Below are 15,382 nucleotides of genomic sequence, written 5' to 3'. Positions count from 1 at the left end.
CTGACTCGGCAGTGCTCAGTCCACTCCAGCCTGTGCTGAGTCCACTCCAGCCTGTGCTCAGTCCACTCCAGCCTGTGCTGAGTCCACTCCAGCCCTGCTCAGTCCACTCCAGCCCTGCTCAGTCCACTCCAGCCCTGCTCAGTCCACTCCAGCCTGTGCTGAGTCCACTCCAGCCCTGCTCAGTCCACTCCAGCCCTGCTCAGTCCACTCCAGCCTGTGCTCAGTCCACTCCAGCCCTGCTCAGTCCACTCCAGCCCTGCTCAGTCCACTCCAGCCCTGCTCAGTCCACTCTAGCCTGTGCTCAGTCCACTCCAGCCTGTGCTCAGTCCACTCCAGCCCTGCTCAGTCCACTCCAGCCTGTGCTAAGTCCACTCCAGCCCATGCTCAGTCCACTCCAGCCTGTGCTCAGTCCACTCCAGCCTGTGCTTAGTCCACTCCAGCCTGTGCTTAGTCCACTCCAGCCCGTGCTCAGTCCACTCCAGCCTGTGCTTAGTCCACTCCAGCCTGTGCTTAGTCCACTCCAGCCCTGCTCAGTCCACTCCAGCCTGTGCTTAGTCCACTCCAGCCTGTGCTAAGTCCACTCCAGCCCATGCTCAGTCCACTCCAGCCTGTGCTGAGTCCACTCCAGCCCTGCTCAGTCCACTCCAGCCTGTGCTGAGTCCACTCCAGCCCTGCTCAGTCCACTCCAGCCCTGCTCAGTCCACTCCAGCCTGTGCTGAGTCCACTCCAGCCCTGCTCAGTCCACTCCAGCCCTGCTCAGTCCACTCCAGCCCTGCTCAGTCCACTCCAGCCTGTGCTGAGTCCACTCCAGCCCTGCTCAGTCCACTCCAGCCTGTGCTCAGTCCACTCCAGCCCTGCTCAGTCCACTCCAGCCCTGCTTAGTCCACTCCAGCCTATGCTGAGTCCACTGCAGCCTGTGCTCAGTCCACTCCAGCCTGTGCTGAGTCCACTCCAGAGCTTTGAAATTATGGGGTGAAAGAGTGCAGCAAGTGTATGATTCGATTCCAGGGCAAATTATTGGGATTTTCTTTTTGCTCTTGGGTAGGAGCCGTTTGTTTACTGCTCCTCAGACGCCTGCTCCTCAGACGCCTGCTCCTCAGACGCCTGCTGGGGGGGATACGACACCAAAGCTTGGCTCGGGAGACAAACGTCTCCGCTATGCACTAAACCAGCTCCACCTCTTTGCTCTTCCAGTCCTGTTTACATCACAAACACATTCGGCTGTATTGGGTGGGAAAGCTGTTTTCCAGTCCGGCTAGTGCAGCTGCTGACCAGGACTCCTCCCCTTATTGGCTTCCCACCCGCAGACACGGCCAATTGTGTCTGGAACGAAGTACCGCTGTCGAGAATTGACCCCGGCCGATCTCCGCAGTGGTAGACGAGTGCACCTCTAACACTCCCCAGACGACCTGTACTGACCGTCTGTGTCTCTCTCTCTCTCTCTCTTGTGTGTTCAGGTGGCTGGATGGCTTGGTCGCTGTGGTCGGCCTGCGATGACTCCGGCTTGCAGATGAGGAGTCGTCCGTGCGGGGCTCAAGGCAACGCCCCCTGCGTGGGGAACGGCACTCAGCGCAGAGACTGCAACGAAATCCCCGGTGAGTCGGACACACAGCGCCCCCTCGCCCTCTACTGGCTGATCGTTATCACAGCATCGCCACGCTCATCGTTTTCATCTACAGTACGCTCATTATCATTCACACACAAACGCACACCAAGCATGCGTCTGCTGTGCGCATCTATTTCATAGACTATGATGAAGTCCCTGCAGCTTGTTATGCTGGGAACATCTTTCTCCTGAAATGATCTGTTCTGAGCCTGCAGCATCATCTTCAACAGGCTCAGGAATCCAGACGACGGCCATTCATATGAATGAGTTGTCACAACACCAAATCGCACCTAATTTTAGTGTACAGGCGACGGACGGATCTGTTAAAGTTCACTCGCAGAGGGGAGGCGGTTGTGAGGAAGCTGGAAACATTAACCCCCCCCACCCCCACCAAAAAATAACATAATAATCACGGGACGCATCGATGCCGCAATTAAAACATGGCCCCCTTCTTGCTCCCTTCTCCTTGGTGCTTAGAATTTGTGGAGGGTCGGACGTGTTTTAGCTGTAAAAATGGCCGTTCTGGCATTATGTGTCTATCAGCAGCTATAACCGTACAGAGGTTCAATCTTAGCTGTGTCTTCAGGCACCCCCCCCCCCCTCAAGCATACAGGCACACAGAGACAGAGATATACTACAGGCGTGTGCAAGTGCGCGCGCACACACACACACAGACACACACACACACACACATGCACAATCACACACACACACACACACACACACACACACACACACACACACCCCACACACACACCCCACACCCCTCCGGACACCAAATATAAAAGTTTGGAACCTCCTGATGCAAAAGTCTTCCCGGACAGGTTGCACAACATTCAAACCACCTTGGTGTCTTCGTTTATACCTCTGCATGTGTTCACTTCCCTGATGGTACAGTACAATCACTGTTGTTGTTGTTGTTGTTGTTGTTGTTGTTGTTGTTGTTGTTGTTGTTGTTGTTGTTGTTGTTGTTGTTGTTGTGGTGGTGGTGGTGTGCTGAAGGCCGTTTCTCCTGGGAGGATGAGTGTGTGTGTGTGTGTGTGTGTGTGTGTGTGTGTGTGTGTGTGTGTGTGTGTGTGTGTGTGCACACGTGTGTGTGTCTGACCCATGTGTCCCTCTCCTCTCTGCAGTCATTCTCCCTGCATCTGGCTTTGATAAGGACCAGCACTGTGGAGGTAAGTGGATTAACAGCTGCCTTTGTGTGTGTGTGTGTGTGTGTGTGTGTGTGTCTGTCTCTGTGTGTGTGTGTTGTTCCCGTTTGTGTTTCCACAGATGTGTGTGCAGCAGATGTGTTTTCGTGTGTTATGTGTGCATTTTCATACAAGCCTTTGTTTCTGCCCTTGCTACATAATTCACATTCTGTGGGTGTGTACCTCTCTGTCACTGATGCCCCCGGAGGAGGACACCATGTATTGCAGTATAGCAGACTGAGAGGCCATCCATGATCGCTTATGTGCATCATGTGCCAAGCAATGGCTGACTCACAAAATTGCAGCCTTCTTCATCACCTCGAAATAACAAATAGGAAGTACAAAAATAGGCATGTATAAAAGACAAAGAGATGGAGGGATCGAATCGAACTGCTCATTTTTTGTTTGTGTTGTTTTTTTGTTTATTCACCTATATTTTGTCATAGCTTTTGCAAAACCTTCTCTATGGTCTTGTCAATGGAAAATAGTGAAATGTCAGGATGCTAATGGTACTGCGCCTACTTGGGGCATCACAAAAGTTGTGTTGGGTTTGTCAGTATAGAAGACAAAGTTGAGAGATGAGCTGTGGAGATACCCACACACCAACATCTCTGGGCTCAAAAAGATGGGCTGTGGAGATACCCGCTCACCAACATCTCTAGAGATGGCCTGTGGAGATACCCACACACCAACATCTCTGGGCTCAAAAAGCAAACATATTGCCTATTTAATTCTGAGGTCAAACATTGCTCAAAGTGCCAAAAATAATCAGTGAATTTAAAAAGCAGCAAATAAAACGTTTCAGTCCTTGACTATCCTCAGTGCTACTCAGATTTTTGCATTGATCTCAGCATGTGGACTGTTTATTCATGTTTTGTTTTGTTTTAGCCCAGAGATTTGTGTGCGAGTATCTCCACTGCCGACCTCTCAAATAGTGAAATGTGAAAAATAGTTTTTAGCCTGTTATAACTAAAAAGGTTAGTTTTAAGTGTGTGTTTTATAATCATGACATATTATGTAACCAGCCTCAATATACATACATGTAAAAGTCATGTATAGCTGTCAGACAATGTGGTGCCTCTTATAAAACAAACGGTTAAAAAGTCTTCAATCCAACAGATCAGTATACAGTAATCCAGTATACAGTCATGTATACTGTTGGGCCTTTAATTATACCTTATTCGATTGACCTCACTCACGTACGGGCACGCCCACCGCCGCCATGTTCTCGACATAGCGCTGCAGCTCTTAAGTGACAACCTATGTGAGAGCATTGTTTATAGGAAGCTAGCCGCCGTTAGCGTTACCTGTATTGTTCCAATTGTGTTCGTATGGTGACCTGCGTCCACAGACGTGAAGGGAGCGAGACTGAGGATACGTCAGCACAGGAGATGTGTGGATAGTTAGGAGAGACAGGTGAAACTTTCTGACAGCTCCTCACAGCAAAGTCTGTTCACCTCGTTTTTTCTTTTGTTTATTATTACAGGCATTAACGGCAGCATACAAACAACAACTCTGGGGTTTTTATTGCTGTCATCACTATCGCTATTTTGTAATCGAACAGAAACCACAATAAAGCCGTTACTATAGTTGTCAGCTGCAGGACGATATGTCAACAATATGGCGCTGTCCGGGGTTAGCGAATAAGGTCTATAACCATCTATAGAGACACTGCGGAGCACATCATCAAAAACTCCCCCCCCCAATCCTGGTGTTCTCCTATGTCGCGTGCATGGTCGCACACAAAGATCATATATACGGAAGATGAACACTCCAACTTACTTTCTTGACAGCTAAATCGACATCTTTCTTCTCGCCAATTCCCAATGGCTTCCTTGTTTTGCTCGGGAGTGCAAAAAAACTTTAATTTGCTATTTTTTTTACATTTGTTGTCTGCGCAGCCCACCACACAACAGCTTTTAGCTATGTTTAATTCAAGGAATATGACGCTGGTGTGTGGAAGTGAATGGAGAGCTTTCCCCCGTGATGGGCGTGGCCTATTTCATGCAGTGTCTCTATTTATCTTCTTCATCTCGCAGCGTTCACCTCTATCCACCTGATCGCCACGGGTGTGTCCTGCTTCCTGGGGGCGGGGCTACTGTCCTTCCTGGTCTATGTGTATTGCCAGCGCTTCCACAAGCCGTCACCGGAGTCCGCCGTCATTCACCCCACCACCCCCAACCACCTCAACTACAAGGGCAACACCACACCAAAGAACGAGAAGTACACCCCCATGGAGTTCAAGGTATATTCTATTCTATTGACATACTGTCATATACACACAGACACACTTCCTGATATCGCCGTGTTGGTGTCATTCCTGGACCAACATTTGCTCCTAGTACGGGCCGGGAAAACGCCGCCCCGAACTCATTTGATTGGTCGCCGCAATTGCTTCTTCCTGAAAACGTGCGACAAGTAAAAAAGATGTGTTTAAGATTAGGGTTAGGGTTTTCTTATCTAACGACGACCAGACCCAAACCCAAACCCTAACCACATTGTTGTACTTGCCTAAACCTATTTTTTTTTATAAAAAATATGTGTGGTTACTTCGACCGGGAGTCGAACCCCAGTTCTCAGATTGGAAGGTGCGCACCTTATTCATTTAGCCATAGGACCGAGCTTGCCGACAGCTATACTTCTTTCACACCCTAACCCTATAATTTTCTTCCTAATTTTTTTTTAAAGATTTTTTTATTCAATTTTTATCCCCCATTAGTGCTAATTTTAATTAACCCTAACCCTAATCTTAACCACATGTTTTCCCTTGCCGCACAATTTAAGGAAGAAGCAATTGCAGCGACCAATCAAATGAGTTCGGGGGCGGGGTTTTCCCACGCCATACTAGGAACAAATGTTGATCCAGGAACGACACCAACACTGTGATATCAGGAGGTGCACACACACGCATGCACGCACACATGCACGCATGCACGCACGCACGCACGCACGCACACACACACACACACACACACCACACAAACACAGGCTGTAAATGTTGAGCATTCAAGGGCAATGACTGCAATTCATGTTTTATTTAAAGCCTTTCTCCATCTATTTATCTCAATAGCATTAGCACGCTAAGCAGAGAAGATGAAGTACCGTTCATCTCTGTTCCACTTTGTTGTTATGCAGGAGGGCCTTAGTCTTTACCCCCAGCCCTTATTAATGGCCTCCATTAGTTTGCTAAAGCACTAGTCAGCCTTTGGCCTCCCTCTGCTATCGGTCTAACTGTGCTTCTTCACACCTCAAACAGATGGAGAAACTAGTGGGCAGAAGTCCATCCACTTCCTCTAACCTGGCAACCCAGAGTCTTATCAGTCTGATGTACTGATAAGACGGCCGATATTTCGGAGTAGAGCGGATGTCTGCACCAAGACTTCCGCTTCCATGAGCCGCAGTCACACACACAATATTCCGGTTTTTGCCCATATTCAGAAAATGACAATATTCCGACTAAATGAATAATCCACTAATATTCCCGTTTACATGCAGCCGTAGCGAGAGAGAGAGAGAGAGAGAGAGAGAGAGATGCAGGTAGGTGGAGTTTTTCTGTTGAGAATAAACACAGCAGCGCTATTCTTACCAGCATCATCTGGTCCATCTCAGGAGCTTGCTGCTGGAAAGTTTGGCGTTGCGATATTTGCACATCCAAGTCTTTCATCAAAAGTAGGCTAGTAGCCTACGTTATTACCTCGCAGGCTCCACTCTCTCTTTAAATATCTCTCTTTAAATCGATGTTTCTCATCTCCTCCCGATCAGAAATGTGGGCTTTTCTTTTCGCATGCCAGAGATGATGGATTATATGATTGTATCGCCTCCTCTAGAGCTTTCTAGCACACATCAGTTGACCGCAAACAGGCAACATGCATCGCAAACTGCAGTAAAAATCCTGATTGAGACGCATATTCCAAATGCGCTGTATACATGATCAAAGAATCCTCCTAAAAAAATAATACTGGAATAACCCACGTGTCTTAATCGGAAAATGCTAAATTTGGACAAAGGGCAAATTCGGTAAATGCAACTGGAATATGCTGTTTACATGACCCGTATCAAATTCAGAATATTGTCATTTTCCGAATAATAGTGGAATATTGTTTGCATGTAAACATAGTCGTTTACAGCACGATTGACGCGAGAAGTGAGTTGGAGTTGATCGATCGATACATTTTGTAGGTGTTTTAGGTCCAGACGACATTTCAACTCATCTCTATAAACGGATAACTGCACGGAAACTCTGAAATGTCAGCCCACAGTCTTATTAGTCATCAGACTGATAACTCTGGGTTCCCACAGTAGAATGCACTTTGTCTGAGCTCGCGACACAGCGATCTACTGTTACTGTACAACCGTGGACTGTAAAAGTGTACAATGTTGAGACAAGAAAAACCTGCCCACCTGGTCGGGTGTTTTGTACCTGCTTCTAACCATCAGTCAGAGTGCACAATTGCACTTCATTCTGCCGCTTGGTTCCGTTTGAATCCGGGAAGAAACTGAAAAACTAACAAGCTTTTGAAACATTTGGAACCAAAGGATCTTTAAAGCAACCTTGAGTATTGTTTTCTCATCTCCGTTGGGTAACGACGTTGCCCCAAAATTGAAATCTAACCCCAATTAAAATGAGTCTGGTGGGCAAACATCTCAACTCTGAACAGCAGTCATTCATTGTTATATACTATGTTCCATGCATGGGAAAGTTCAGTTGGTAGTTGACTGAACACAGACACAGAGTAAAGTCATACTCTCTCGGCTGCCTTTCTTTTTTTTCTTTTTCTTTTACTTTTTATTGACAGATTATTATCAATACATGCATTGTATACATTGTAGACATGTACTGCCATAGATTTTTTTTTTTTGAGAAATAAAAGAAAAGACAAAACCACTCTCGGCTGCCTTTCAAGCTACGATGGTGTTATTAATTAAGAGTCTCTTTTCTCTGTGTCCTCAATAAATATTGGCACTTGACTATAGTGTGTGCGGCTACATCTCTGTCTCTCACGAGACAAAAAAACCTCAATTAATTAAGAGTCGTCATTTATCATCGTCCATCATGTCAACATATGAATTGAATCTGTACCTAAAGGCGCCTAGCCTCTCCTGGCCTAGCCTCTCCTGGCCTAACCTCTCCTGACCTAGCCTCTCCTGGCCTAACCTCCTGGCCACCCAGCAGCTTCTGAGATCCTACCAAAAGCCCTGCGGTGCTGCCCAAAATGACCTTAGATAGTGTTGGCCTCCTGCACGCTGACTGATGCGTTATTGTTGTGGTTATGCTATCTGGGCACGGTGAGGAGAGCGCTGAGAGCCCGTGCCCATTAACGTTAAAGGAGGACTTACCCCCTAGATATGTATTAGAACAGTGATTTGAAAATACCTATGGAAAAAACCAAGAAATGACATGCTCTTGTCTATACTGGACTCTTTGGCTGTGTTCGAGTCGAGATTCTTTTTCGGAAATCGACGCCATTACAGTTTGCCTACTGCCTCAAAAATAATTTATTTGAGAGGAGCAATATCTCTATAAATATCAACAAGTAGCCAACGCTGTTGGTCTGTATGGAAACAGAAAATCTGAAAATGGTTTTAAGTTATATCAATTTGGTAATTCAGTGGCGAACTAGAAATTTAATTATTTTTCTGCATGTATCTCTATGGAAACTACGTTACGGGAGCAAAGTGACATGGGCTCGTTAACAGCAGCACACCCACAATAGGACAAACCTCTCGCTCTGGGGTAACACAATGCGAGATTTCTCCACGTAATTCCCTCGTCTAACTAGAGATAAACCGCGCAATGAAATCCGTTTTTAATTTGCGTTTTGGTTTTCGTGATTCTTGTTGAAAGTTACAGCATGACAGCAGCATTTTTCCTCTCAGGGCACAGGAGAGGCATCGCAGAGCTCTTCTCCTCTTCAAAGCCCCCGCCTCTCACTGCCTGCGCGTCCCCGCTGCCTGAGCACACAGCAGCTCGTGCTCGCACACAGCGAGTCAACCCCCCCCCCCCCCCCCCCCCCCCAGTCCCCAGTCGCTCTACTCTGCTGACATTTCCTCTCCCGTTTGACTGGCCGAGAGAAAGTGCTTTCCAAGTCGGACTGAGTAGCCGCGGAAATGTCAGACTGTGCTCTCTCTGCTCTGGCCGAGTCCGAGAGATCCCAGCTCTGCTGCGCGCGCCCGCGGAGCTTGGAGCTAGTGCATGAGGTTTACAGTACGACTCTCTCCCGCTCGCTCCCGCCTGCCTGTCTGGGCTGGAGACAGCTGCTTCCAACTCGGACTGATAATATATACATCATCATTCGAGCTTATCCAGGTAAGATATTAATAAAGTAGTGACACATTCAGCGGGAAACCAACTATAATTAAGACATGTGCCAACTTTGACAACGTTTGGTTCAGTATTTTAAGAGCAAACTTCAATAAGAATAGGCTTGGAGTTCTGAGGAGCCAAAAGGGTACAGGGGGGGTAGGGGAGTAATTATCTTGAAATCCCATAGTCTTTGGGGGCACTGTGACGTCAGTGTGCCCCTAATCTCCCATTCATTTGAGAAAGAAAAAAAAAGCAGTGTTCGACCCGTAGAGGGCGCTTATGCCAGTTATGCTGCTGAAAAATGATACAAATGGTAAAATGGCAACAGTTTGGTGTCAAATGTGGAAATTCTGACCAGAATTCTTCACACATCACCCCCAAAGTCATATATATTGGTTAAAAGCTGAAAAAAAGTGTTTTGGAGGTAAGTTCTCCTTTAATGACCAGAATGAGAGGCCAGGACTCTGCTGGATCTGCAACACTGCTCCCGGTGTCACTCTGTGCCATTACAACACGCCTTAGTCACCAAGGTTTACTCACCAAGTTCCCTCTCCAGGCCAATTTATGATGCCCACCGTCCTGTATTCCATTGGCTCTAACCTGATTACCTTCCTGCCTTGGGCCCCAGATCTGTTCAGATGGATTACATTGCTTCCCATGGAAATTGTTTCACCTTCTGTTTGGATTTAACCAGAGACTCTGCAATTTCATTAGAATAAAAGGTGTTTTTTAGCCTTGTGGTTATCAAAGGGAGCTGCGGGAAATGTATGCCATCTCACAAATGTGCGTATTGATTATGCTCAACATGTACTAAATTAAATTTGTCAAAGTGGTCTGCCGTGGTTATAAATACACTCGCAATGCGCTGGCTATAAATTCCAGGCTAGTGGAGGTGTTTCGTGCACTCGGGGGCAGGCATTACTGTAGCATTATGTGAACGCTTACATAAAACGTACGGTGTGCCAAGGTGTGCCGTTTGCCGCGGTGTGCACTGATTCTCAGAAAAAATGTTTGGTAACATGCCATCAAATATTGAATAACTGAATCTATAAGCCTGGCTTTCCTGCTTTCTCTGCTGTCTTTGCAGACGTTGAACAAGAACAACCTGCTGCCGGATGAGAGGTCTAACTTTTACCCGACGCCGCTGCAGCAGACCAACGTCTACACCACCACCTACTACCCCACGGCGCTGGGCAAATACGACTACCAGCCCAACTCCTCGCCCTCCCCCTGCAGGACCTATAACAACAGCAACAACAGCTGAGACACGCCCCCCGCCCCGCACGGACACCCCCGACGCCACGGCGACACGACCCAACTGACATGAACCCAACTGAAACGTTCCTCAGACCTTGGCCGGGTTCCTCTGTGCGCCATCAGGCCCTCCCCCCGTGCTCCCATAGTCTCTTCCGCACGGTAGGGCTTTGTGTGTTCAAAGGGCAAAACTTGGAACTTTCCATCGGCCCTTGGCAGGGGGGACGTGGGCGCGGACGACAATGCCGGTGGACTTCTGCAACTGGCTGGGCGGTGTGTTTTTATAAGGGTCTTTCCTGGATATAGCCGTTTCAACTCAGTGCTTATCGTAGAGATCCGGTGGAAAACTCCAGCATGATGATCCTCTCAGCATATTAAGTGTCAGTTCAAACATCTGGCACTCCAGAGACATACCGGAACTTGAAACTTTTCCCTGGATCTGGGGGGGTCACATTGTTATGACCCTCCATGGGTAAACCACACGCTTATCAGCCTGTAATGAACTTCGAGTCCCTCCACAACAAAAGCAGTTCCCGAGACGTCATCGTGTCGCCGCTCCAGAGTGGCGAGAGAGCAACAACAACAAACCAGAAAACTCAATGAAGTCGATACTGAATTAAATGAGAGATCACTATCAGCTCGCTCGTTCGGGGGCGGAAGCACCGCCTCCATTGTTAGTGTTTCACAAGACGGAGACGATAAGAACTTCAGAGGTCGGCGAAGTTTCTGCGGAGCGGTCAAAGCAGGACTCGGGGGCACCGGGCAGCAGCGTGACACGACAGCTACACATTGATGACTCCTCACAGACACAGAGTTGGAGAGAGCAGTGATGCGCTACTACAGCCGCTAACGGACGGCGTCACAAGCCTTCGCCGCTTCTGCGGAGGACGTTAACTCGTCACCTCTGATGGAGGGGGTTTGTGGGAAATGTCTGTACATAAAGCTTTGGGAATGCCTTGGGTGCCTGTATGCAATAGAGGGGCAGGGGTGAGATCTTTCTTTCCATTTCTTCTATTTTCCCCCTTTTTTTTGGGTCTTATTTGTTTTTGGGAACGATGAGGACTTCTGGAAGGGAATTTCCTTGATTCTCCCAATGATGCATGGATTCTACTGAGTGCTAAATGGCTCGTTGGTCATATCAGATATGGCCAGTGTGCTGAAGAACTGGATTGGGTTTTCTATGATGATACAAGGTAGAATAAGCTAGTAGAGTGGCACTTGTTTTTTTTTTTTATGTTTGTTTTTGTTTTTATATATGAGGTAAGAAGTATTTGTTTTATGCTCAGATGAGCAGTAGCATAGGAGGAAATATTTTGTTACAACAAATAAGGGATAGCTGATTAATTCTTGTTTCTCATCTTTCACTGAATGGACACATTCCTTTCCTTTTTGATTTGCAGCAGTTTGGTAACATTGCATCTTCCATACATGATATGTTAACACATAGGGGGGGGGGGGGGATGGCCGACACATCGAGGCAAAATATTCACTGCTTCTCACAACATGTGACTGTAACAAATCATCCATTGGCTCCCTCTCTTGACAATACTAAATCATGCTTGCTTGTAAGCATGCTCGTGTGAGGATACAAGAATGATGTGTGTGTGTGTGTGTGTGTGTGTGTGTGTGTGTGTGCGTGCGTGTGCGTGCGTGCGTGTGCATGCGTGCATGATTGTGTGTGTGTGTGTGTGTGTGTGTCTGATTGTGTGTGTGTGTGTGTGTGTGTGTGTCTGATTGTGTGTGTGTGTGTGTGTGTGTGTGTGTGTGTGCGTGCGTGCACACTTGCACACGCCTGTAGTATATCTCTGTCTCTGTGTGCCTGTACGCTTGAATGAGCAAGGGGGGGTAACGCTGTATTTTGTACAATGTAAATGCTTTCATACATATTGACTATATATGAGGAGATCTGTAAAGGGGTATGTGCATTTCTTTTCCACATTCTGTCGATGACACTCCTGACATTCTACTGGTTTTTCTATGTTTTGTGTATGAGCTGTTAATCAGTGTAAGTTAAGGAGAGCCGCTGGGCCTCTGGGGCAGGAAAAGACACTATTTATAGTCAGAGCTTGGTTTATAAAAGGGCATTTCACAGCTGAGCTATATTTTATTATTATGCCTGTTCGATGAATGCTAACCCGGTGATGCTTTTTCAGTTCGGCTAACTGTACGCGCACGAGACGAGAGCTCTATCTGTATATAGGAGAGACAGCCTTCTGCAGCCCGTTGAAGACGTTGGGAATCATGTACATGTACCTGTATATTGTATAGCTAACACTGTTTGTTTTTAAAAAGCCTTATAGTTGTTTAAAAAATAGTGCAGCAGCTAAGTACACACCAACCATGAGGTTTGTTTGGGGAAAGAGCTGCACAATGTGACCAGCCGGCCCTGGCTTCTACCCCTCCCCAGCTGATCAAACACACATAAGGTCCCAATTCAAACACAGATCAAATTCCCCTTCACAGTACCTCATAATAATAACAACAGTATGAATTATTGTATATACTCTACCAAAATATCACTTGCAATACAGTTATGCAAGTTAATGAAGTTATCTCTAATCGATCACTATATATTATAGACCATTTTGTGATTTTCCCCAACTGTCGAGCCATGGCCGGAGAAGCCTCGATGCGTCTGATTGGACGACGCAAACGAGTCGAGTCTTCTGCGATTGGTCTGTTTTGAGCTCTGTCCCCTGCGATGTGAGGCTCGGTGCCCTTCTATGCAACTTACCAGGTGTACTGTTAGACCTGTCGTGTAGACTGTAATCACTGCCTTTTAGACACTGTGAATTTTTTTGTACTCTATATTTTTGTATATTGTACATTATAAAGGATAATAAACCTTGATGCCAACACAACAGTAGTGGCAGTTTGCATTGTCTGACTTACAGCTTTGGGGTTGGGATATGGCTTTTTGTTTACTTATACTGATGTTTTTGGATTGGAGTCGCTGATAGTCAATATTTTCTGCTAGTTTTCAATATCTTTCATCTACGTATTTTCATGAGAAGATTACAAGGAATCAGCGTTTTCTCCCCGGAATGTTATTCTTGCCAGAGTGGAAAAGCCTCCGAAACAACATTTTAGACCATTGTAGACTAAACCCCTGTTGAAATTCTTGTAGGTGGGTTAGCAGCTCCTTAAGGCAGTGAGTCAGGTTTCTCTACAGGTTCTACAAACCGAAGCTGTGAAGTAAAATCCTCCCACATCTGATGTAAAAATAACAATAATAAAATCGTCTTCTCAAGCTGGCAGAACCATACAACACTGACTGAAGATATCAGAATTTTAATCAATTAGGCATCTCGCACGCTTGATTCCTAGGCTCGCCTGCTGCGTGGGCTCACCTGTCCTGCAGCTCGCCGAGCTGGCCCTGCAGCTCGGATTCGCAGCTCGGGCGCTGCGCTGCCTTGCCCGCAGCTCGGCTGCTGTGTGGCCTTGCCTGTCCTATTGGCGCACGCACAATGTCTCCCTCTCTCTCCCAGTCTCTCTCCTCCCCTCTCTCTCCCTCAGTCTCTCCCCCCTCTCCTCTCTCTCCCTCTCCCTCAGTCTCTCTCGTGAGCTTCAGACTGATGACATCACTATTACACAAAATTTGATTCCCAGCTGAAAACTAATAGTTGACTGAAAGACTCTTTTGGGGGGGTTATGCATTTCTCTTCATCCAGTGCAGGTGCTGCTCCATGGTAGACATCCAGTCTGTAGCTTTCTGCATTGAGCTGATTGGATGCAATACAGCTGACAGAGCATGTCTCTACCACCCCTCTGATCACAGGCCCTCCTCTGGTGAAGAACAGCTGTGTGTGTGTTGGCACACATGCACATGGCTGTACTGTACTGTTAGTATGCCCGTGCCTTCAACCTCACATGGATGACAAAAGTGCGTCCTCACCCCCTGTTGTCTGAAGAACAGACACAACCCAGTCATCTCCAGAACTCAATAGCAGACTGGATGACGTGTATAACTGTAACCGTGAGTCAGAGTCCTTGTGAGTCCCCGGTAGCCAGTAAACTCACTCCTTAGTATAAAAAAGGTCTGTTAACCAGCTTTGCCAAGGGAGCCAGTGTTTGGTCTTGGTGGTCTTGGTGTGCACTTTGGCAGTGGGAGAGCGTGGGTTCAAATCCCACCTCCACCCTTGGGCTATGGGTTTGGTGCCCGGATGGGATGCCCAGTGGGTGTGGGGGGTGAGTTTAACTGAGTGAATCTGAGTCCTGAGTCCTGAGTCGTAGCAAGTTGTTGGTTGAACTCACGCTCAAGTATAAAAAAGGCCCGTTAGCCAGCTCCGCAAAGGGATCTAGCTTTCTTGATGTTGCGGTTAGCGCTTTGTAAGCGGGAGAGTGTGGGTTCGAATCCTGCCTCCACCACCCCCGGGCAAGCCCCCAACATGGGTTACATAATGTTCATAAACTATACACGTATCTAGAAACGGGATATGCAACATATTTTTGTTTCAGAAACATGATATTCTACATATCTGCGGACTGCAGCAACATACAATAACACCATAACACTTGATTCTGACGAGCAGGCTGACAGGCTGGAATCCCTCACTCTGCCAGCAGGAGGAGCGAGGAGGAGAGGGGAGATGGATGGGACGAGCTGGCCAAGGAGTCAGGCTCTGTCCAGCGGAGTGCCCATGGATCACGGCTGGTGCCAGTGGCCCAGACACGGGCACTCTATCATCGCACTGCTGTGTGCAGAAGTCATGCACACACACACACCAGACCCCCAAGAACAGCTGCTGTCATGCAGGACTGCAAAAGAGACTAAATCAAATCTGATACAGTCTGTTAGGCTATATACACTCTGTCTTTCCCCCCGCCTCGCATAAACAACACAGTGCACTGTTTGTATTGTACACTGGAAGGACTATATCATTGGCTGTCAGAAACGCACACGCACACGCACACACACACACACACACACACACACACACACACACACACACACACACACACACACACAAACACCCCCCCCCCCATCTTCCTGTTTAAATATACACCCAATTGGTCACATAGGCCTAA

The 15,382-nt window shown here is 47.3% G+C and overlaps 1 protein-coding gene across 1 annotated transcript in view; it reads left to right on the top strand.

The window, feature by feature from the left end:
• sema5ba (sema domain, seven thrombospondin repeats (type 1 and type 1-like), transmembrane domain (TM) and short cytoplasmic domain, (semaphorin) 5Ba) overlaps positions 1–13,204 on the top strand; it is a gene marked incomplete at its 5' end in the record, with an annotated part of 147,186 nt that extends 133,982 nt beyond the window's left edge. Inside the window, 4 exon segments of the mRNA XM_083642257.1 lie at positions 1,458–1,595; positions 2,737–2,781; positions 4,836–5,041; positions 10,188–13,204. Of these exon segments, the coding sequence (XP_083498383.1) occupies positions 1,458–1,595; positions 2,737–2,781; positions 4,836–5,041; positions 10,188–10,364 (566 nt within the window). The 3' untranslated portion in view covers positions 10,365–13,204.
• Positions 13,205–15,382: the final 2,178 nt, after the last annotated feature.

This window comes from Poromitra crassiceps, assembly GCF_964638095.1.
Source record: "Poromitra crassiceps genome assembly, chromosome: 8".
NCBI lineage: Eukaryota > Metazoa > Chordata > Actinopteri > Beryciformes > Melamphaidae > Poromitra > Poromitra crassiceps.
This window is presented reverse-complemented; position numbering and strand designations above follow the sequence as displayed.